Here is a 25447-nt window from a genome sequence, read left to right as displayed (position 1 = left end):
CGTTCCCTGTCCCCTATATAGTACACTATGTGGAATTCACCATGTAGAAAATAGTAAATGTGTGAACAAGTGACCAATTTTAGCCGCAGCATGTGTTTATAATGTAGGGGGCGGAGCGCTTCAGAATCTAGAGGGCATTTGATTGGACAGAAAATCTGATGAGAAGCTGAAGTGCAGAGTGATGTCATCAAAATAATGATTCCATATGGGCGGAAGTGCAGACTGTACGTTTTAAATGCTTTTATCTTCTAAATGCGAATTGTGTCATTGCTTTGGATCACACTAGCTAATAGATAACAGTAGCATATTTATACAAAAAGCTAAAAAAATCAATTTTGATTTCATGGAGACTTTAACCATACTGTTCGCGTGTCAGACAAAAATTACATTTAAGAAACATATATATAGTAGCTACTATATTTTTGTTCAATAATGTTTTTTTATATAACATTTTGTATTTTTTAGGGGATTTTATGGTACTAAATTATATTTATGCAGTAGTTAGAATCTATTTATTCACTTTATTAATAAAATTATATTTCCAACCTAAATGGTCATAAATATTGAATGCTTTGCAGCACAGACTTAAGATTGGTCTCTTTTTAAAGACAACACTTGCCGATGATTGATGAAGGTTTTTTTTTAAGTGAGTTTGAAAAAAGTAATATAATTTTACATTAAATGTTATGAAAAATGCACAAAAATACCATTTTCAATTTTGATATGAAATATTTTCCAAAACTCGTTTTACATCTCAAAAAATGAGCTTTCAGTAAGGCTGTTTGGGCACAGCAAGGCTACAAATTGTTTTTAATAGATGAAATACAAGTGTGACTATTTTTTCAGGACCATTTAACCTTTAGACCTGACCCCGAATCATGTCTATGATTTTTTTTGTTCACACAGCAATTGCCAAAACCTTTACCAAGTTTCGTACCATTCAGATGAAGTCAAAATTCTACAACAACAAAAAAAACGTAAAAATCGTTGTCAGCACCAGAGGGTTAACATAATGGTTCTGTTTATGCAACTGGCCCGTTTTTTTGTCGATACCACAGTATAGCCTAAATACCGTATGAAACTGAGGGAAATGTAGTCTAATCTAGCCCCATCATAACCATAGACTGTGAAGAAAAAAAAGAAGACATGTCTGTTAGCAACCAAATGCTGGCGCTGTTGCACAAGAAATGAAATACTGACCCAGCATTTAGTGTCATGGTAGAAAATACGTCCAGCGCACAAATGCGAAAACATTACATAATCACGGCCCATAGAGTTACATAGTGTTTACTGTATCTTTTCTAGACACAGTAAGTAGGCTAGGATGGATTAGACATCAACCTAATTCAAAATTGTTCGTAGGTTTCAGGGTTAATAACGACTGCTTTAATGCTTGAGGCGGCCGAATAGAAAGAGAAATTGCTGCTATTACCACAAGATTAATGAAGTGATGATAGCCTAATGTATCACAGATACTAGTTTTTATATCATACAAAAATCATATGATGTATGTGATGTATTTGACTGTATGTGACATGAAGGAAAAGGAAGGCCTGTGGAAGAATATCGAAGCTTCCAAAATCAAAATAGTTTTATGACGAACCTCTAATCGACTTCTCACCCTAATTACTCTCTCTCTCTCTCTCTCTCTCTCTCTCTCTCTCTCTCTCTCTCTCTCTCTCTCTCTCTCTCTCTCTATGTACCCGCCCTGTCTGTCTTCCACCGCCCCCATCCACTGCAACATTCAGGCAGGTTCACCTAATGTGCTTGTGCAGGCTCGGTGACGCCGCTGTGTTGGGAAATACTCGGTGAATCGGGAACCTTCAGATTAACAACCAACAGCCACAACCTCAACGCTACAGACCCTGTAGAGCAACACGACAAAAATGGCAGATCCAATGACCCAATCTTCTCAGATTTCGTCGTCACAAGGCCTTAACGATGGACACTCTGCAACGGCCAAAGACTCAAAGTTTTCCGGTAAGAGAACGTGAACGTCAGACAACAGTGTCGTTGAACGTGAACGTCAATTTAGGGTGTGTGTTTATTAACATTATAAATGGTAACTTACCATTCTAATTCTAAAAGGAAATGTCTCGCTGAATAACGTTAGTGAGTTTGAGGACAATACGAGCTGGCACAGTCGATTTGAATGTATGCACATGTTTAAAATGCCTTGCAGGTAATACTGTAACTCTCTGGCGTTATGTAAGAGTCATGCACTGTTTATTTCTCACGTACACTTTTCATATCGCCTCCCTTTGGCATAATAGAAAGATTATTGATGAATCTACACTTTGCAGGTATAGCCTACATGCCATGCATGGCGGATGTGGGACTCCATTGAATGTGTTCTCATCCACTGCTTTGACCTGACGTTTATTTTTAGGGAAAGGCCATGGAGAAATATGGGGACACATAATAGCTACTGCTTTGAACTGAAATGGGCACATGTTACGGCTCAGCTGATCATCTGCAGTGCAGATGCATCCGAAACTGGAGGACAGTGTAAATTTAGGGGAAAACTGCTTACACACCCCATCTACATTTCTAGCGACGTGACAAAGCTAGAATAATCAATAGAGCTGTCTAGAACCGATTATGAATCGTTCTTTTGAGTCGGATCTTGTCAATGAATTGATTGAATGTTCAGAACTGAATCGGTTCTTGATTCAACCCATAATGTTGAAATTGTTCAATTACTTCTGCATATTTGGGTTCTAAATTACTTTTATGAACTGAATCATGGTCGCAACATACTGAATAAGGACATATATGACATTAAAATAAACGCCTTTATAATAAAAAAGGAGTATACGCCCACATATGGCTATATTGGTACGTTTAAATCATGTAAATGCCAAGTCTGAGATGTAATAATAATGTCATGGCGTTCTTTCGTTTCTTTAAAACGAACTATAAATAACCGATTCGCAGAATTGGGTCAGTCTTCGCCACTGTCAAGTCTGATGGCTTTGTTAATAATTTCTAATCGCCGGTCATTTTGCATGCTATGTAAACAATCTTAAAGGCGACCATTTTTATATTTTAGAAACGGCAAAAAAACATTGCACTAATAGATGCAGCTCCGGCCATTTGTCCATCAATCAGTCGGTGAAATGACACGATGTCCTTTGTTCAGATGCTGTATGTTTTTCCATTGTGAAAACAATACCGTGTGGGTTTTGTTGACTATGGATGTTGGTTCACTGCTTTTTAGGTCGTCAGCATATGTGGAGCGCTGTCCTCCTTGGTTTGGCTTTATTTAGGCGTCTGGGATTCTAATAGAATTAGAACTGGAAGTTAAGTCTCATGACGTCAGCCTTCACTGAATTTTCAGCACGGTTTAAAATGTTTGACTCCTTCACATGCTGTTTGGCTCTTGAACTTAGGCGCATTGAGTTCATTTACGGGTTAGAATCTGAATTGTTGGAAGGATGTAGACATGGATACTGTCTTACAGGCTTGTTAACACAGACACCATATGTGAAGGTGACATATTGAACCAGATGAATAAATTTAGCTGCAATATGTCCCTCTGAGATGCCTGTGCGGACGTGCCATTGTCACTGGACAGATCATAACTTTACACAAATTCTACCTACATAAGTATATAAGGTAGTAAATAATTCCAAACTTAGCCAAGTGTTGTTTTTAATGCAGTATTCTGGGTTAAATTCAGGTTAAGCTCCATCGATAGGATCTGTGACTGTTAATTATTAGTTACGCACTTTCATTTGGAAATCTATAGAACAACAAGCATGCAATAGCCTAGTTGCCTGATAGACTTCCTTTGTAAGTGCATTTGTTTGTGAGTCTGATCTGCCGGAATTTTATGTTTATGGGTAGTTGACTCATAACATACCTAATATTAAAATTTAAATGAATCTATAAGGCAAATTGTATATTGCAGGCATTCTGATTACTCACCATTTCTTTTAAAGACACAATATGTAAAACTTTTGGATTAAAATATCCAAAAACCATTAGAACAATGTTATATATTTTGCTGACTTGTGTACTTCCATTATCCCAAATGTTTCCAACAAAGTTTAAATCCAGCAAAATTAGCTATTTTAACCAGCGCAATGGGCCGTGTCAATGCGTTGCAAGTCAATGACGTCATAGTCCTTGTTACCCTCGATTTCAGAGTTTACTTCAGTAGAAACAATGAAAACACCAAAGACAGTTTAATATATTATGTGTATTATTTGACAGGTGTATGAATCTTATTTTCTTGATTTATTGCGACTTTGCGAGTAACATTTGAACCATGTCAATGCCTCAGAGACAACACTATTTTGTCTATATAGTGGCTTACTTTATTTGTAGTACCGGTAGCCATAATACAGCATTTTCTCCACCTTGCAATATATTTTACAATTAACTTGCCTGCCATTTAGCAACACAAGTCATCCAGCTTTTATTAATATAATATTCTAATATCGATCTAGTTTACTGCGGTGTGCAACAAATGTCTCATACCAACCACAGAGTAACGTTATAACAACTTTCAACACACTCAAACATATTTTTAGTATGATTGTTTGACTGAGTAAAACGGCGTTTACCCCACACACAAAAAAAGGGGTTAGATCACCCAAAACTGAAAATTCTGTCATTAATTATATATAATGATATACATTAGGGTTGGGCCGATAGCTGACAGACATTTAGACATTAGGTAATGATAACTTAACAAAGTTGTTCCTGATCAAAATACAATTTACTTTCAAAACAGTTCAATGAACACAATTTAAACCGTAAAGATTTTATTGTGCAAAAAAAAAAAAATATATAGGCTACTAAATGTTTTACATGAATTAAACAGCAATAAACTTCAAAATAATTTTCAAATGAAGTTAAATTAAATAGGCTACACCAAATATGCCTTCTTCATAGTTTTACCACCGTGGTTAGAACAAAGAACAAGTTTAAATATCAAGGTTTCTGGCCAGAAAGCAAAAGTAAAATGCGCACAGCCATTCATAATGGTGAGGAGCAGAGGGAGCTTTTTCAATGAATTACTATGGTGCTAGCCAGACACGCACCGTTATGAATGCCTGTGCGGCCGCACAACAAATTGAAAAACGCAACTAATTCTGTTTAAATCCAAAATGTTGCCAAATAGGCTAATCCATCGCGATGTTTCTCTATAGACATCGTCTGATGCCAATTTGGTAGACATCGCCCAATATACATGTGCATTTTGCTAACTTTAGATGATATATAGCATGCCACAATGAAGGGCATGTCAACAACCCCTGTTGGAAGACTTTAACTTGTATTCAACCCAGAACAATCCATTAAAAATACGTCATTCTAAATGGGACCATGATATTTTTACCCAATCAACTAGACAAACTCATCTTATATCAATACTGTCAGCCTCTCTCTTCTGTCTGGGTGTGATGCCTAAGGTCAGAGCTGATCACAGCTGGCTGAGGCAGCAGTCTTAAAGCTTTGGGTGTCATGATTCAGTCCCCCTCACGAATAGAGCTGATATTACTGGCATGACAGAGATGCCTCGCAAGGCTCTTCCAGTGTCAAGAGGCCAATCCGTTCCCACTTTAAGCGCTGCCCTGTAACACAAGCCATCTTGGTGCATTTAACCTTTGCCCTTGCAATAGATAGTATCTAGCTATCATGTCCTTCACCTTATTTCCTTAAATGTTTGCCGGTTAAACATGACTAGCCAACCATCGTACGATGTCAGATTGTGATGACCTAATTGCAGTCAAGCAGATTCTATATGGCTGACTCATAAGCAGTGGAAGAAAAACTTCAATCAATATGATAGAGGGTGTGTAGATTTGTTAGGATTTTGGTGTCCACATCAGTGTTTCAAGGCAATGTCACTTAGTTAAGTTTTTGGGTGTGGTTTGGGCAAAGAATGTTGTGAAGCAGGGGTACACTCCTTATTTGTGACCAGTAGAGCTTGCTGTGCTACTAGATCAACCTGTTCTCTTTAAGTTTCTCACCACTCTCACTGTTGGAACTCCTTGTTCTTGTTGAGATTCCAAGATAGATGAATCCAATTTAATTGACCTAGTGTTGCCTCCATAGCTTGATGATTTACCTAACTGTTGAAAGTGGCTAGTTCTGGATGAATGCAAATATTGTTCGCTTCCAAACCACACAAAAATTTGAAGTGTGGCTGAAAATGGCTTCCCTTGACAGGTTACATAACACAATGGTGCAACATGTGGGTGCTTTGCAGGGTTAGATGTCAGAAAGTATGGGAGGGATCATTGAAAATTCCATGAGAAAGTTCCACCGTTTGAATATTGTGAGTAAGTATTGTTCAGTTTGCAGATGAATCATCGAGGGATGTTGTGTATGTGATTAGTTCTGGATGTAGGCCTACTAAGTAAAAAAGTGCTTGTAGTTGATGAATAACATGAATTAACTTATCATTTTTTTATATTTGTTTTGTTTTTAATAAGCATAAAGTTATATTAACGTATAAGCAAAAATGTATATATTTAAGTAATTTGACTGCTCACCTTTTCTTCTTTTTTTTGGACATTTTTTAAATCATCTTTATGGAAGTTTTTTCCTAGCAAACTTAACATGGTAAATCAAATGTTCACATTTAACAAATAATAAATCAAATTGTAATAATGGATGCTAAAATATAAATAAAAAGTGCTCAAATGCAATTTCATTTTCCTTTTTAAGGTTGCATAAACTATGAGAAACAAAATCCTCAAAATTCAGTACAACCTAGTCATAAATATTTAAAGCTATAATTCGACACTCATATTATAAAGTGGTCCTGTGAGCCTTGTTAGTTATGAGCTATGGCTGGCAATTTTAACTGTTTGATTTATTATTTTAGCATTTGAACATTTCATTTGTAATTTTGATTTTCTTAGAAAAAACTTCCATACACCTTTTTGCCATCTCTGGTGTTACAAATTAATTTTTAAAAGTACCTTATGCTGTGTAGTTTTTCAAGTAATATGAGCTGTATGCATAAAATGAGGAATGCTTTTTGAAATAGCTAAGAGTACAGCATGTCACACCACAGAAATATTTAACTACACCAATTACAGTTGATTATCTCATAGAACCTCCTTAAATTTAAGATTAAAGGGATAGGTTACCAAAAAAGAGTACAATTCTCTCATTATTTACTCACACTTATGTAATTTCAAACCTGTGTAACAAAATAATTTTTGAAACAGGTCTCGTTTTTTTGTTTCCATACATTGAAAGTCAATTGGGTCGAGAGTAGTTTGGACCCCCAACGTTCTTCAAAATATCTTCTTTTGTGGTCCGCAGAAGTTGTACAGGTTTGGAACGACACAAGGGTGAATAAATGATGATAGAATTTTTACTTTTTTGGCCTAGTACTATCCTTTTAAGTCATGTAAGTTGGCGAGGAAAGTGGAATTATTCTCTATCAGCTGTTTTTTCTTCTTCTTTTAGTTTCTTGAGATGTAAAAGGTGCTTCGCTGGGCATTTCACTAACATTTTCCCCTTTCAAATGTAGAGTATAAGAAGGATACTGAGACTTTTCTTCTCATTCTTCTGTCCTATTTTATTTTTTCAGATTCCTTTTTTTCTTCGCCTGTATCTCTCATTCAGTCTCCTCAAGGCAAGTGTATAGTTCTCTTCTGATGCTCGCCTGCTTCTCTACCTTTTATCTTTCTCTTCATGCTCCTCTGTCTTATCTGTTCTATTAAGTATGCTATGTCCCGCTGGGCTGCTGCTATGACACACTCCATCCCTCTCGCCAGTGACCCTCTCCTCCTCTATACCAGACTAGATGCTCACAGCAGTGGCTTCTTTTAGAGTTTTTCCTTTAAACGTAGGAAATGAAGCAGAGGACACTGAGGGAATCTACTGATTATTTTCACGTAAACCAAAATAATTAGATCTTTATATATGAAGCAAGTAGCTAACCCATTTATGGGGAATATTTGGAAATGTCCTCTCCTTCAACTGTCGTGATAACTCAGTTCTCACATAAAAGTTAAGGATCAAGCTAATAGTTAGTCTCACACCTGCACGCCACTTGACCGTGTACTGTGCAGTCCAACCACCCTCCCTGACCAGAAGTCTTGTAACATGACCCTTGCTGTTTCTAATGTTGACCCCTTGCAATCATGCACGTTGGAATCCATAATAACAGCCAAGTCCCTTCTGTTTTCAACAGTTTCTGAAATCCTCAAATTTGGATTCACTTCATGAATGTTCTTCAAATGAGGTCATCCACATTTCTGTGGCTGATTTCTTAATGCCTTATTGGATCTAACATGGTCTCTTCTTGACTGTAAATCCAGACATTTAACAACAATACCCTGTAATATATGGTTTCCCACTCTAAAAAGTTTAACTTAGCCAGTCAACAACCTGGCAACCATTTGTGGCTACCCCCTTTTTACCATTAGTATACCCTGTCATTTTGTCGACACCCCACATCTGACACTGTTCACTGATTAAAAATGGGAAAGCTAAGTCCCCACAGATGGTAGAAATTCAATCGTCTCCAGTTTATACCCACTGCAAACATGATTTAGGTCAGCGTTACTGTGGGTCCAGCTTAATCCCAAGATTGCCACCTTATTTTAAGATAGCAGAGAAGTTCAAGTTCACTTTGTGCGAGAGCAGAATCCTAAAAATGGAACAGGTTGGTGTCCCTGAGGATTCTTGCCCTTGATGTCCCCCCTCCCCCACAGCAAGCCATGTTTGGAGCTCCAACCCCAACACCGCACTGGTCCTGAAGGTAGAGCGACACTGGGGAGGGATCTAGCAACAGGACGCTGCTCGGGGTTACTTCCCTGTGACTGCTGCGGCTGAATCTTCACCTGCTTTTTCCATGCACTTTGCATGTTGTCTTTTACCAAAGAGTAAGAGGAAATCCTCAAGTTGTAGTCTTTTTGTTTGTGTTTGTTTGTTGTTTTGTTTCTTGTCTATTTACATACAGGAGTTTGATAATATTAGCATATATATATATATATATATAGGAGGAATTAGCATAAAGTAGATTGAGTAAATCCCCCACACTATGTTAAGATCTTTAGATATAAGTATCCCTACAATGTTTAGAACATCTTGAAGAAATTTATTTCAGTTAATAGTCCGCTATTAAAAAAAACTAAAACCTAGAACTTTGTTTAGATTCTTAGATTATGGAAAATTAGGATCTTTGTTTCTAATGCCTAATGACGTTTTTACAGGCTACTAGTCTGAATTACATTACTGTTTAAAAGACACGTCATAACTGTGATGCTTAATTTGCATAATGAGTACAGGCATTTACAGAATCTTGAAGAGATGTAGGAAAAAACGCATTTATTTTCAAAAGGCTTTTGGAAAATTCTAGTTTCTGTCAGTGAACATTTTTTTCACTACTATGCCTTCAGCATGCAAATTCAAAGATTATATCTTAAAGTAAAACCAGGAAATGGAAGGTTTGGAAAGGAACAAAATGATTTGAATTTTAGAATGTGGTTGTCACTCTGAAACCTGTTTTATCTCACCCTACAGAAGAGTCAGGAGAAATTATAATAATAAAAATATTGCTTAGCATATAGCTTAATCTTATAGCTTTTTTAATAATTTAGGACAATATAAGTTTGACCCTTTTTATAATTATTTTAAATCTGTAGTCAGCATCATTTAGCTAAGACTAAAAACGAATGTTATGCTAATCAATGAGGCCATACATTAAAACATAGGAGTTGTGTTCGAAAAGGAACTGGCTTGCTGCCTCTCAGCCCAGTCAGTGTATGACTTCACAGGCCATGTTTGTGTTTAAAGGTACCTCCTAAGGTTTCCAAGGCACCGTAACATCTTGTACAACAAAATGCATATGTTTAGTTATTTTAATGCTTATTTCTCACTTTTTTTAAATGGATATTTATGAATTAATTTACTCTTCTAATGTGTTTTTTAGACTGCATATTTACTTTTTCCACAAATCGCTCGCTGCAGATCAACCAAATGGAGGTATCTAAGTAGACAGAATGTGACACAAACATTGTAATTGGATGTGCATTGCTACCTGCCTACCTCCACATAGTGCCTGTGAAGGCATAATTTTCCATCTTTCGGATACATCCATTGTGTTGCATGGTAAAATGGTCAGGATTTCCATTATCAGCATGTCCAGCATTCACTTTGCTGCATTCCCTGTGCCCTTGTAATTCTGGCCTCATTGTCATCTACAACATAATTTGATTTATCTTCTTTCTTTTTTTATATTAATAGATGGTTAGACAGTTGAAGCATAGCTCAGAAAACCGTTTAGTAGTTTCCACAATAACAGTATTTTAATCATTTCACACATTCTTTGGTTATTTTACTGAGGATATTGATTTCTACTTTTGTTTGTCTGTTTTGTTTGTTTCTTTTTTTGGGGGGGGGGTTGTTGTTTGATTATGGATGTCATCTTACTTAATTATTAAATCTGCCCTTACAGGATAAACACATAAAATGTTTTAAGAAGCGTTGTATGTGTCATTGAGATTCCTCAATGATATCAGCACATTATCAAGCTGGCATGCAGACATCAAACTCCATCCATTAATATGTGGGACCATGCAGTGTGTGCATGACCGCTTTAGCTTCAGTTAAATGGATGCAAGCAATTAAGCATCTTGGGAATGCTACATAAAGTATCAGTGTAGCTGCTGATTGCTAAAGTTGTTGGGATCTTTGGCTTTGAAATTGTACTGCTCTTAATTTGTTAAAGACAAACCTATACAAACCTGAGCTTCAAATATGGTCCCCTGCTTTAGCAAATCGGAATTAAGGTAGAGTTTGTCTTTATTTCCAACCCTCCTTTTCCTCCTCTTTCCTGCTTCATGATGGATGCAGACAAAAGAGTGGTACTAGGTTCTGACAAGCCTTCAGAAAATGTGGCTACCTCTCTTCACTTTTCTCCTCAGTCAAGTTCCTTTTCTCCAGTTGCTTGTGGAATTGAATCTTCAGGATCACCTGGTGACAACATAGATCGTACCTTCAAAGAGAAACGAGAGCTTTTTGATTCATCTTTAGGCTCTCAAAAGCAGGACTCGCCTATAAAAACTTCCCCAGTATCTGAGAGAATCAAAGCATTGGAAGCTTTAGCTGCAAAGCAAAATGATTTTGATGGGGGTTTTCCACATTTTAAAGAGCGTCACTATGAGAAATCCCCCACAGAATTGCATGGAATTTCCTCCCGCTCCTCCTTTCAAATAAGGACAACGTCAAATGAACAGGAATCTCCCGAATCACCCTTCGAAGTTCTTGGGGAGGCAAGGCATGGGACTGACTTTGAAGATACAGCTGACTGGATGAGAGCTCACTTACCTCCTGCACCAGATTTCAACATTGAAGATCCAGTTCTTGATGAGGAAAATGAGTCCCCCATGGTGCAAGAAAGCCCATCCAAAGTGATTAAAGCAAAAAATGTTGATACAGGTGAAGTTCCAGAACCTTTTGCAGGAGTTCCTGATCAGTTTATGGACAGCCCTATCAAAGTTGCAGATGACATTGATCAATCAAAGGAGGATGTCAACAAACAATCAAAACAAGAGAGTGTTGAGGAAGATTCTGAATTTGACCTGAACTTTTTACCAACAGCCTATATGTGGGACAAGCAAGAGAAAGCTGATACAGGCACTCAAGGCTGTCAGATATCCCCAGACAATCAAGAGCTTCCTTTCTCCCCTGCTACTCCTGCAGACTTTGAGTCTCCATTACCCCCTGTGTCCCAACAGATGGAGCCTAGTTCTACACAACATTCCAACATTTCGAAAGGAAATTTGGAGCCTGCTGACATCCAGGAGGTAGACAGCTCTGGGGAGTCGGATGATACAGTGATTGAGGAAGCCATGAGCATCCCAATAATGGGAAACGATGACCTAGACACCAAAAGCCAAAAGGAAGAGGAGACCATTCCAAACAACAAGAAACCGCCAATTCAGGTACCTATTATTAATGTCATTGAAACTGAGGAACAAGTGTTAAGTGATGAGGAAGAAGAACAGTTTGAGGTAGAAGGTGAGGAGGATGATGGTGAAAAGTGTCAGATTTTGCAAGGTGAGGGCAGAGGGTCACCAGAGCAACACCACTCAGAAGAACATGCATCTGTGGAAACTCTAAATGAAGAACATAAACCTGACCATGACATTTCCTCTCAGGCAAATCAAACTGACTCTGATGCTGAGCACTCTCCTGAACACCAGGTTATTGATGATGATTATGAAAGTGGCATTTTCCTCCAATCCTCCCCAGACTCAGGAGGCCTGAATTTCGAGGACTCTCAAGAGCAGTCACATATGTCGCAGAATTTAGTGTCTTTTGAACCCTTTAAAGAATCTACCCTTGACAAAGAGCTTGACAAGACTGCAGAAATACTTTCTGACCTTCCACCAGACATCAGCTGCCCCTCAAATGAGCCCAGTGATGTAGAGACATACCTGGATCATTACGCCAGTGAAGAGCTTGCTTTAAAAGACCAGCTGAATTTGTCTTATTTTAAGGAGAGTAAAGGTGAGAAAACAGAGCTTTCAAAGTCAGACTGTCTTACAGATAATCAAAATATCAGTGCTCCTGTTCAAGAATCCTTTGATAATATCACTGATGATTTCGATGAGACACCCAATGAATGCAAACTAGACTATGAATCTGTGCCTGAGCCTTCCCTTTTTGAAACTTCATCTGACATTCCTGATGATATTGAGACTATACTCTGCCAAAACAAAATGCCAAGTGTTGATTCAGAAGATCAAAAGTCAAAAGTGGAAATCAAGACGTCTAAGTTGCAGGAACAGGAAGAGTTGCCAGTCCAGTCCAATGACCGACAAACCCCAGTTCAAGAGAACCCACCTGCACCATTCCCCTCTTTCCACAGTGAGCTGTCTAGCAAAATCAATGACGTTATTTCTGAGCCTATGACAAATGAGGTTGCTGAAGGATCAGTGATAACGAAGTCTGAACCTCTAGTTATGACCCCCAAAGATCTTTTAGATAGACCGGATTCGCCAGAGACTATGAGTGATACAGAGGCGTTGGAAGCAGAATGCTCAGTAACAGCAGCTACTGACAGCTTTGTGGATTTCATGAGGGAGTGTCTTAAGTCACGACAGGATGAGGAACCTGAGGGGCCCAGTTCTGGACACAAAACTATAGACCAGAATCCCAAATCTGATATTCCTCCTTTCACTCAATCCTCCCCAGCAATGATCATGGATCTGGAGCACGAGCGCCTCACAATTTCTGCTTTGAAAGAGCTCGGGAGCAGCCAAGAGGAGGAAGACGAGAATATTCCCACAATGAAGACTGTCCTGAAGCCTGATAAAGCTCCTATTCCTACATCAAATCCTGAGGCTTCGATCACTTCATCTTCTCAAACTCTTCCAAACGAGTGTCAGGCAGTACTTTCCAAAGAGGTAGAGGCAATCGACATTTGGGTTGCAGAGGCCTACCATCTTGCAGAGCATGTCTTGACAGCAATACTAACCCACTTTTCAGGTAACATGTCTTTCTTCTGGGCAAGCAGCCCTGCTAACCCTGCACGCATAGTATGCCCAGACACTAGACCTTACTTACCTCTTTTTCTTTATAACTCAACTTGAATTTACTCAACACTAACCTATAAGTATGTCTCTGTAAAGATGGCAAAAACTAAACATTTTCAAGTTATTACAATAGCTTTATGGAGATTTTAAATGACTTGTTTGTTGTGAGGAAAATTGAATGAACATATAAACTAAGACTAGTCATAACATTAAATTAATTGTATTTTTTCCTGTGCCATGTCTCATGACCTTAAAAACATGATGGTATAATTTAAAAGGAATGGATATAAACATTTCTGCAGGGTGGCTGCATGGCCTGCACAGCCCTTGGAGTCAGGTGACCAGTTATGTCTAGTCTCGGGTTTCATCTTTTTATGTAACCTTCTAAAGAAAGGCCATTGGGAATGAAGTGAGGGTAAATGTGTCATTTAAAAGGAGTAGCATTATCTTCCATTTGACAGTTATTATGATATTGTTATGTGTGTACTGATCTGGTGTAACACTAAAGAGAAAGTTATGCAGAATTATCGATGTATGCTATTTATTTATTTTTTCACTTAAAGGAGAAATTCTTGGCCTTTACCATAAGGACTATATACATTTTTCCCCTTTAGTTTTGGGAGAATTGTTGAGTTTCATTATTGTTGACTATTTCTCTTGATTATTGTAAGCACAATTATTTATTTATGTTAAATAAATATATTAAATAGAACCTGCATGTTGTATTTTTGTATGTTTTCTTTTTGTAGGCTACACATCCAAAACAAGCTAAGAATGTTTCCCCTAAATTACTTTATTGCTGATGTTTGAGCCCTGCTATTCTGGACTCCATAACATCCTGTTCTGATCAACAAAGTTAATGGAGAATAAATTTGTTTTTCACAATTAGTTAATCACAGATAATTTTTGATTAACTTAACATTATAAGTATCGGTTAACATTAGTTAATTCATCAGGTATCATCTCACAGCCTCGCACCTACAGCAGCTCGTAAAAAAACTGAATGCTTTATGAATGCAGCCGTATTAAGCACAAAATATGTGACTGACAAGCGTATTCTAGTGCTGTGTAAAAATTCACTGTAATAGTCCAAATACCTACATTGCTGTCTCATCGTTTTGGGGTTGGAGAGCCCTGGAGCATTTCTTTTCAGATGCTCTTGCATAGAAGTTTAGCTGCTGTGCTATGCCATTTCAGTTTTACAGAGAGGGCAGATAACCATTTTGTTCGGTCTCCGTTTAAAAAATTTGCACACTTTAGATCGGGCTCGGTATTTTTGTAATAATGGCTTATTTTCAGCATGCCTGGGCGTCGGTGCCACCATCACTGGGGAATATAAACAGTGCAACAAATCGACTCATTCCTCTGAAAGCAACTTATTTACGCAATCGACATAATTGATTACGTCAACGCCTTCATATAGACAGTAATTCATTTCTTGTGCTAGTTGCCAGATATAGTTGTAACAGTTACAGGGTTATTTAACAGATCTAGAGCATATTCTTCCTCACTTTTCAGTCTCTATTTGAGTTGTTTGCTGCGGCTGACATTTTTTAACAAAGATTGTAACTTGGTATTTTAGCTGTCAATCATTGTACAGCTGACAGAGCTTTCTAGTGGTGTGAAAGGTTGTTTTAATGGGTGTGTTGGTTTCCACTTGGGTTTTTCAGAGCTGTAGATAATGAGGTTGTTAACTCAAGCATAGGTTTGGCTAATCACTGTACACATTTATGTACTTATAATTGATATGTATATAAACTAATAAATATTCACGTTAGGCATTTGAATTTTTCCATATGTTCTGCCTGTAAAATGTAGTAGTTTAATTTCACTTGAGACTTTAAAAGGATAATAAGCAAGTGCAAACATTTTAAGAACACTGAAACAGACCATAGTGTATAAATATGGCCAATAGTCTTTAAATAACTGACCTCATTAGCTTTCCATTGCATGGAAATTGGCTCACACTGTTCGTTTCTAAACATACGACTGAGCACTTATTGTAACAAGTAAAAACTAGATTTTTTTTCTTGTGCTTGGGTGAATACGTGATTTCATGCATGACTCTTAAATGATTCAGACACACGTGGACTCTTACACGGATTCACACAAACGCATTATATGGTGCATGTACCTTTAAGAGCTGAGTTGTGCGAGAACTAAAAGAGGCCACTGCGGCTCAGCAGCCACTGGGACATGCTGTTGTATCTGGGTCCACTAACCCTTGCGAGGGAGGGAGGGAGGGAAAGATAACGAATGACTGTTCTCAGCCTAGGCTGCCTCCCAATGGGCACTAGCAAAGCATGCTGGGAGGGACTCAGACCCCTGCAGTGAGCAGGGAGGAAACCCCTCACATTTAGTTTTAGTGTTAGCCCCGAGCAGTCGGAGTGGACAAAAACAATAGTGCTCTCTCAGGCTCTGAATCATTTGCCACACACCATTGTGCTGTAGTTATGTCACGTTGACTGTTGTGGTAAACATTTCCCCCCCCCCCCTTTGGGTTGCTCTATATCTGTTTTTGTTTTTATATTACTTTTTCCCCTCACTTCCTCTCTTAAAATACAGCATTCAACTGATCAGTGCTCATCTAGGTTTCAAAATCCAAATTATGTTATTTTAAATGTGCCTGTTTGTTTATGGTAAATGGTTGAGTACAATACCAAATTTTTAAATATCTGAGTTTTCATTACAACATTTGTCTTTGCATTAATTTTGAAGACTGGCTTGGTGACTTTGGTGTCCCATGACATTTTCTTCTTTTTTTAAAAAGCAAAAATGGCACAAATTCCATATTGTGAGAACAAGTAGATACACTAAAAGTCTGGGGTCAGTCAAAGAAATTAATACTTTTATTCAGCAAGGATGCATAAATTTAATCAAAAGTAACGATAAAGACACTTGTATAAAGTTCCACAAAAATATTAAAGTGTAGTGATTTTCAACCAGCTTTGTATTGTTACAATGTTGGTAGTATGTGAATGAACACTGTCCTCTATGTTACCTGGACCGAAACATTCACATTTATTTGTCAGCAAAACTCTTTTGACAGCTCCAGAGCTTTCATGAAAACTATTTTACTTCCTCATTTTTGTATCTCCGCCCATGGACAGTCGGATCAACAGAGGGTTATTAACTGAACAGTTATTGTACAGTTACTCACTCCCGCTAAATGTTTACTATTTGAATGTTTGCTCTTGCATCTGGGAACATTACAACTATATAAGTCGACACTGTTATGACTACAGCCATGTTTTAATTTTTTTACTGTTTTTACTGTATTTCTGATCAAATTAATGCAGCCTTGCAGAGACTTCCTTTAAAAACATGAAAATAATATTTCTGACCCCCAAACTTTTGAACTGGATCTTGTTAAATATTATTTAACATGGCTAGTTTTGACCATTTATCTCCCTCCTGCCCCTAATTAAATTTTCATTAAGTAATTTTCAACTAATTTCAAATAACAATTTGCATTACGGTGCTTTTCAGAGTTTAAACATTCACTCAAAAAAAAAGAAAAGTGGTACCTGACCATGTATTGCTTGAAATTAATGCATGAATGCATTTACAGTCTCTTGGAGTGGGAGAGCCATATCTGTGCTGTGATGTATTAAAGCTGACAGACCAAACATAGTAACAGTGGAAGACGTGGTTGTGTTTTCAACCAGCCAACGCTTGCACGTGTAAGGTCTTCTGTTACAGGACTCATCCCACACATGGCCAAGTATGAATTCCTCATCTAGTCTTTGCCAGGAAATATAAATATGTAAATGGGTGTATTGTGCTGTTCTTTTGTGGTACAGAGCTGTGCATCCTTATGAAGTTTAATGTTTTGAATACCACCATAGACTGGTTATGCGTCCTTGATTTCCTCAGAAACGGAAACACGCAGAGCCGAAACCCTCAAGGCATCGCTCCACGTGGAGAATGCCATTTATGTAAGGCTTCTTTAAAAGGTTCCTTTCACGCCGCATCACCAGCCACTCGAAAACTACATTATGTAACCGCAGAAGTATGGAAAATATGAGCTCTATATTATTTATGGCAGAGCTAATGATTTTACAGTTCAGGTACATAAATAACTTATTAAAATGTGTTATTGCTTTTACTGCTGCATACTCTGGATTTAAATTGTTTTGCTCCAATTCAACAGTTGATATCAATATTTTTGTTATGTGCGGGTTTTATTTCCTGTTACGTTCATCAAAACACACCACGCACACGTTTTTCACATGCCTTTTCTGTCGTGCAGTGAATGACCTGGTGCACTGGCGGGACCCTAAGAAGTCCGGCGTGGTGTTTGGCGTGTCGCTGCTGTTGCTGCTTTCTCTGGCAGCGTTTAGCGTGATCAGCGTGATCTCATACCTGCTGCTGGCTCTGCTCTGTGTCACCATCTCTTTCCGCATCTACAAGTCCGTCATCCAGGCTGTGCAGAAGTCCACCGATGGACACCCTTTCAAGTGAGAGTCTCCTCTTCTGTGTGCTCTGTATATTTTAAAAAACACCTTCGTCTTGTACAATATACAATAAATGTATATCATCTGTAATATTTAAAACAAAATTGGGCCACTAGTACTGTTAGACAGTAGTGGCCAAAAGTGATGGCCAGCCTGTTAACATCTTCACCCTTTATTCAAATATTATTAAAAAATTGTTAAAGATTTTATAAGCATATTGCGTAGTTGTGATTGGAGTCAATTTGTTTTATTTGTGATAAACCAAATGAAACCTGCCAAATTGATAGGGTAATTTTTGGCCAGACAGTCATGCATAGAAATGATTAGCACATGCAAAAACAAGAGAGAACCAATGAAATATTAATAGCTCATTATGTTGAAGTCACTGTATGCTTTTCCTGTGAGCTTTTTTGCATAGTAAAATAAAACCTGAAGCTTTAGTCTGTAATTTTGTCAGATAAATACCTTTACCAAGTTAGTTTTGATCTTCCCTCATATTTAAAATGTTTAAAAAAAAATTATATATATATATATATATATATATATATATATATATATATATATATATATATATATATATATATATATATATAAAATGGGTTCCTCATATTTTGATGGTTTAATTGAACTTGTAGGGTAATTAAAAACTAATATTCCCTCCTGACATCACTTTTGGCCACTACTGTGTGTATGATTAAAAATATATTATAATTGTTTAAAATATATATTTTTTATTTATATAAAAAAATGCATTTGTAAAAATATATTATATATATAATCATTTTATATTTATAGATTTAATATTTTTAACAATCACATTATATATATATATAGATATATAATGTGATTGTTAAAAATATTAAATCTATAAATATAAAATTATTACAATATTGAATATAATAAAATAGAATTTATAAATAGAATTAAAAATACATGCTACACATTTCATATACTGTAGGTCAGTTTGGCATGTTTTGTAATGCTCTGTGTTAGTAAGGTTTTGAGTGCAGTGGTGCTCAGTGGTGTGTGTGTATGCAGTGGTAAGGTTAATTGGGTTGACCTGTGCCTGTGACAGAGCTCTGATGGAGAAAGATGTCGCCGTGCCGCCCGAGACCTTCCGCAAGCACGTGGACGCCTGTCTCACACACGTCAACCGTGCGCTCAAGCAGATGAGCCGCCTCTTTCTGGTCGAGGATCTGGTGGATTCCATCAAGGTCAGTGGCAGACCAGCAGTTCGAAATGAACAGATTTAAAAGTATAGTTCTCAAATTCATTCAGAATTTTTTTACCTCATGTTGTTCCAAACTTTCTTCTGTAGATAAAAAAACGGTATAATTTAAAGAATGTAATGTCTTTTCCATACATCATGTTTATAGGGATATTCAAGTTCCAAAAATGACGAGAAGCAACAAGGAACATTTATCTCCTTTATGACTCTTACTGTATAGCTCTATGATTTTTATTAAAGGACTGATTTCATCATTTTTCATTTAGAAAAGTGTGTTCTCAGATTTTGTGGTTTAAGAGGGATGCAAAGGATTTCTGTTCTTTTGACCCATATTTCCTTGTGTTTTCAGCTGGCAGTGGTTATGTGGCTGCTGACATATGTTGGAGCGGTCTTCAATGGCATCACCATCCTCATCCTCGGTAGGCCAAATATACCACTTTTAACACCATACTAAAATTTGAGTTTATACTGAAATATTTGTTTATAGAGACTGACTTTTTCAGAATTATCACATGTGGAGTTCAAGAGTGATCATAATTGCCAAATACTGGGTGTTTTCTTTTCCAGCTGACATCCTGCTCTTCAGTGTACCGCCCATCTATGAGAAAAACAAGGTTAGATCTATGTTTTTGCTTTTCAAACTATGCAGTATGTGTTCATAAAAGGGATAGTCACCCAAAATTTTAAATTGTCATCACTTACTCACCCTCGTGTGGTTCCAAACCTGTATGAGTTTCTTTCTTCTGTTGAACACAAAAGAAGATATCTTAAAGGATTGGTTTCATTTCATATTTTATTTTCATTTTTGGGTGAACCATCTCTTTAAAGAGTATTTATTGTTGTAGTCCAAATAAGACCTTGTATAATAATGATAATAATACACTATACTGTTTAAAAGTTTGGGGTCGGTAATATTTTTTTAATTGTTTTTGAAACTCTCGTATTCTTACCAAGGCTTCATTTATTTGATGAAAAATACAGTAAAACAGTAATATTGTGAAATATTATTACAATTTAAAATAACTGTTTTCTATTTTAATATATTTTGATATGCAATTTATTCCTGTAATGACAATACTTCAAAGTCACATGATCATTCAGAAATCATTCTACTATGCTGATTTGATGCTCAAGAAACATTTATTATCAATATACATGTTTAAAACAGTTGTGCTGCTTGATGTCTTTGTGGAAACCATGAAGTTCAAAAGAAATAAAATGGAATATAGAAATCTTTTGTGATATTATAAATGTCTTTACTGTCACTGTTGATCAGTGCATCCTTGCTGAATAAAAGTATTAATTTCTTCACACACAAAAAATCCCACTGACCCCAAACTTTTAAACCATAGTGTAGTAGTAATAATGATATAAAGTTTTAATATATAGAATATATTTAATAATATAAGGATTTACATATTAATATACATTTATACTATTAGTATATACTTTATATGACATTAACTTAAAAGCAAGCAAATAACATTTCTTTAAAACTGGTGAATCACAATCAATACTAATTAAATCAAAACGGGACAGATAAGCATACGTTTTATTCATGTGCCTTCATGTATTAATTAATTCTTATGCGCGGAAATTATGCAATTAAAAAATAAACGTTTCACTGCATATATAACACTGATGTGATTTTAAAACACTTGCACAGAGTTGCTGAAAAAAACTTTTAGTAGATGACACATGCAGTTAGTGTTTGAGAACAGCGGCCCACTCAGACTGAACAGTGATCATTATGTATGATTATTGCTCCAGAGAGTCTTATGTAAGCCCTTTCCGAACACTTGTCATAATTTTTTCTTAAAGCATTTGTCAAGTCTTAAATCTTATGTAACACTTTGATTGTTAATGAGTGCCTGATGCAGGTTTTCTTCTCTTCTGACCTTTCTTCGTTTTAAACACAGCGCTAATGAAGATAATGTACGGAAATAATGATGCGTTCAACTTCATAATGGTGCCACAAGAACTGTCTCTTTAATCTCAATGGCGCAGAGCACTATGCATCGACCTCAAAACTGCAGTAACCCAATTTTAAATATGTTCATAGTGGGAAAATGAAAGTCATGATGCTCAGAAACTGTTTTAGAGTATTACATATATATTATGTTATTATTATATATACTCAGTGCTGTCAAATCGATTAATCGCCTGTGTGTGTGTGTGTATATATATATATATATATGCACATATACATACACACACACACACACACACATTATATATATCTACATATTTTTATGGTAGATATGATTAATCTCGATTTAATCAATTTAACCAATAATATTTTTTTAATGTTAATTTAGCTCTTTTTATTTTCACTTTCATTGGAGGCTTTAAATAAGCCCTTATGTGTTTTCGTCTCTACCTGCACTTTTTTTATTGTATATAATTTGTATTGTTAAACTAAAAAAACTAATGTCCACAAAAGTGACTGCAATAAATAGTCGTAAGTGTCAGTTACTATATTCTTAGCATTCACCCACAATATCCTAGTGTTATGCCAGCAAATTTGCATGGAATCACATGCAGTGATATTACAGTTATTGTTTATTATAATTCAGCATCTCTATGTTCTTTCCACAGACCCAGATTGACCGTTACATTGACATTGTACGCACTCAAGTCAACACTACAATGGCCAAGTTAGTATGCTTTGAGTAGAGTAATAAAGTATTAAAAATAAAGTAAGAATGTGGTGCTCTCCATCTGTAAAGAATTGAGTCTTGGAAATGGCTGCCAATTAGTGAGGCTTCAAAAGCATGTATTAATATTGTCACCTAATGGGTGTTTGTCTCGTTTTTTTCTCCCTCAGGCTACAAGAGAAACTCCCAGGAGCCATGAAGCGCTGTAAAGCAGAATGATCCTCTCCTCCGATCAGTTGTTGCCATGTTTACCATCCTTCTATCTCTAGCCGCCTCCCTTTACTCTAAACCCCGCCCCTTCTCTCCTCCCCCGTTTAACCCTCACACCTTAAAACAACCATCTGCACTGAACCAGCTAGTATGTAAAATCTAAAAAGCTTCTTGATATTCACTGTTAACTCTGCAGCTTATTAACGAGCATTAGGAAAAGAAGCTCGGGGCTCCGGGAGCTGATGATTCTCAACACAGGAAGTGATGTAATGCCACTGGATGCCCATTTTGATGGCCAGTGTATGGATGGATTTGTGAACTAGACTGAATTTATGACTTGGTTTCGAGTGTTGGGTGGTGCGGTAGTAATGAATAAAGAGACAGGTGTTTGACTCAAGCAAATGTCTGTACTTTTAAAAATGTAAACATTTCACTGAAAAATGCTGACAAAAAAAAAAAGTGAACGTTATGAAACATACTTTTCCCCCCGTTTGTTTTTCGAAAAATGTGTATGTATTAATCTGAAATGCACTGACCATTACTAGTCTTGCACGTTTTGATCGGGATGCGACCAGCAGTGATAATTTGGTCTAGTTCACTATCCTCCATGTTATTGGCAAAGTTTTTAATATCGTGTATGTATATATAGTTCGATTACAACAGGCTCTTTGCTGTGAAGTAGTTAGTGTTGCTTTTTATATTTAAAAAAAAAACGAATATACAGCTCTTATATTTCTCTTTCGCACCTCTCTTGCACTCAGTCGTCGGAGTTGAGTTCACATGTAAATGTTATTGTTATTACTCTTCACATAATAGTAATTATATTATATCTCGATTAGGTTGGCTGCTTTAAGTCCCCTGTCTGACATTGGCTTCGTAACAATAAATATGAATAACTTTAAGAATGAGTTTTATGTATAGGATCGCAAGAGCAGCAGAATTATAGGAGAGAAGGGGAATAATCTTGTGCGAGATGTGAAGTTGGCCTCAAAAGTCATTGATTTTTTTTGTTGAAACACGGCCAATGGTCATCATTCATGTCATTTAGAAAGGTAAAAATGTTTTTTGTCAGCATTTTAGGCCATTGGTTACCACCTTGGGGACTGAAGAAGTTTAAATATTTTTAAGGCTGCAAAGTACATGCCATTATTTAAACTGGATAAATAATTACACTTACTAATGACATGTGATAACACTTTTTCCCACTGCAAACACTGTTGGCTTTTAAGATACAAGGGTGAATTGATTTCTGTAAGGGAAGGGGAGCATGGTAAAAAATGGCTTTGGATGTGCTGTTTAAAAGCAGTCAGTCTGCGCAAAGGCTTACAATGTGATAAATGGAATATGCACCATATATCTTTAGTTATGGTTACATTCATATTGTGACTTTCACTATATAGTCTGTCTGCTCATAATGGTTTTATTGCGCCGTTTATTTAACATTGCAGCTGATGCAGTTGGAAGCATGTCCAAATTGGGAAAATTGTTTAGCAGAACATCGGAAATGTTAAACACTAAAAAGTTCATTTGCATTTTAAAAGTTTGTTCTGTGATTTTTATGGTCCCTTTCCAATTAACTTTAATTTTTCTCTCTCACGTACCCTTTATGCATGTTTACACACATGATCAGATTCAGACGCAAGTGTCTTGTCATTGTGTTGCTTAACTGGCATGTTCTACACAGGATAGATCACACGTGTGTTTTGCTTTTTTAAAGAACAGGTCAAGCTATGAAAATTTGTATTACCACCTTTTTTTTCTTTCCATTAAAGGGTAAATTATGATTATATAACTACTTTTATAATAGATGCAGACCTCTCTGTTTAGGTTCTACGTCTTCGTATCTTCTTTCTTCTCTACTGAGTTTCAGTTTAATATTTGGGTATTATTTTTTAACTTATTCCTGTAGGTCTTTAGCATGTTTGCTGTTTCTTTCCTTTGTTTCTCTCGGAGAAGGGTTGATGGAGATCACATTGTTTTTGCTTTTGACTCTTGAAGACTAGATGTGGTGACTAACATCTACATTTAGTTTGATAGTTCTAAATTAAGTTTAAGTTAATATGTAGGAGCTTTTTTGGGGGGGAAAGATGCAAACAGGAAAACTTGTGGTCCCTGTAATGATGTCAAAGTGAACTTAATAAAAATGCCAAAAGCATTTATAGTGTTTGAGCTTGTTTTTTCCCTCTGTAGATCGATCTTAGCATTACATTTGAGGTTATTTTATAACATTCATGAATTAGTCATTCAAATACACTACCATTCAAAAGCTATATATATATATATAATACTCTAAGGATCCATCAAATTTATCAATCTTTTGAACTTTATTCATCAAATTGTCCTAATAAATGTTTTAAAATATATGAAGCAGCACCGCTGTTTTCAACACTGATAATAATAATAATAATACATTTATATATTAAAAAATATATATATTTTGAGCAGCAAACCATCATTAGAATGATTTCTGAAGGATCATGTGACACTGAAGACTGGAGTAATGATGCTGAAAACTCAGCTTTGCCATCACAGGAATACGTTATAAACTATAATAAAAAATATTTTATAATTGTAATAAAATCATTATTTCACATTGTAATATTTCATCATTTTTTTCTGTTTTTACTGTATTTTTTTAATGCAGGAGGCCCAAACTTTTGTTTTCTTATGTTAAGGGAACAACATTATTTAAATGAATGGAAATGTTTATTTTAAGTAATCATTTGAAGAACTGGGCTTTCCAAATCAATAGAATGGACATTTATTATTTATTGCAGTGAATGGCACGAGAAACTCAAAAGGAATATTCAAATATCTAGAGTGTTTTATGTGTCCACAACTTGCGTGTAATTTTAATGTGTCCGAGTGTCATTTTACAGGAATCTCCATATAAAGATGTGAGGGATATACAAAAGAAAAAAGGTGCTTCCAAAATGCATTTGGTCAAGAAATTTGGCATTAAAAGAAGAGGTTGTCCTCATGTGATGTCGACTCCTTAAAAATGCTGACACATGAGTTTCAGTTCACTCTGTACAGAGTTAAAGAGAGAATTGAACCTTTATGACTGTTTGTCATAAACATGTGAATGTCCAGTGCAACTATGTCAGGCGTAACAAATCAGCACAAAAAAAAAGTGTTTGTTAATAATAATTTCATGCTGGACAGTATATCTTTAAAAAAATGCAACCAGGAAGTGTTAATGATTAGAGATAGGAGAACCTGCATGCATTATCTGTCCATTCAGCATAGTCTCATTTTTAATTTAATTGCACTAATTGAATTAAATTAAAAATATTAATTCAATATTCAAACTGACTGTAATTCATAAATGCAGTAACAGAAAATTACTGTTGAATATATCCTGCTCCCTGAGAAAAG

The 25447-nt window shown here is 36.3% G+C and overlaps 1 protein-coding gene across 3 annotated transcripts; it reads left to right on the top strand.

The window, feature by feature from the left end:
• Positions 1-1714: 1714 nt before the first annotated feature.
• Positions 1715-24224, top strand: LOC143736988 (reticulon-3-B-like). 3 transcript variants are annotated; one of them, XM_077227850.1, is made up of 9 exons: positions 1722-1980; positions 7559-7603; positions 10831-13470; positions 17770-17977; positions 19050-19188; positions 19552-19621; positions 19770-19816; positions 21801-21859; positions 22030-24224. In XM_077227850.1, the coding sequence occupies exons 1-9, from the start codon at positions 1887-1889 to the stop codon at positions 22076-22078; spliced, it is 3351 nt and encodes a 1116-aa protein (XP_077083965.1). In that variant the 5' UTR covers positions 1722-1886; the 3' UTR covers positions 22079-24224. The 3 variants fall into 3 exon arrangements, with proteins under 3 accessions (XP_077083967.1, XP_077083965.1, XP_077083966.1); XM_077227851.1 differs by lacking the exon at positions 10831-13470; XM_077227852.1 differs by lacking the exons at positions 7559-7603; positions 10831-13470 and having other exon boundaries at positions 1715-1980.
• Positions 24225-25447: the final 1223 nt, after the last annotated feature.

The sequence above is a fragment of the Siphateles boraxobius genome, unplaced genomic scaffold (genome assembly GCF_051911475.1).
Source record: "Siphateles boraxobius isolate OS27281-9 unplaced genomic scaffold, OSU_SipBor_1 130, whole genome shotgun sequence".
NCBI lineage: Eukaryota > Metazoa > Chordata > Actinopteri > Cypriniformes > Leuciscidae > Siphateles > Siphateles boraxobius.
The sequence above is the reverse complement of the archived record's forward strand: the minus strand, read 5'-3'. Positions and strand labels throughout refer to the sequence as shown.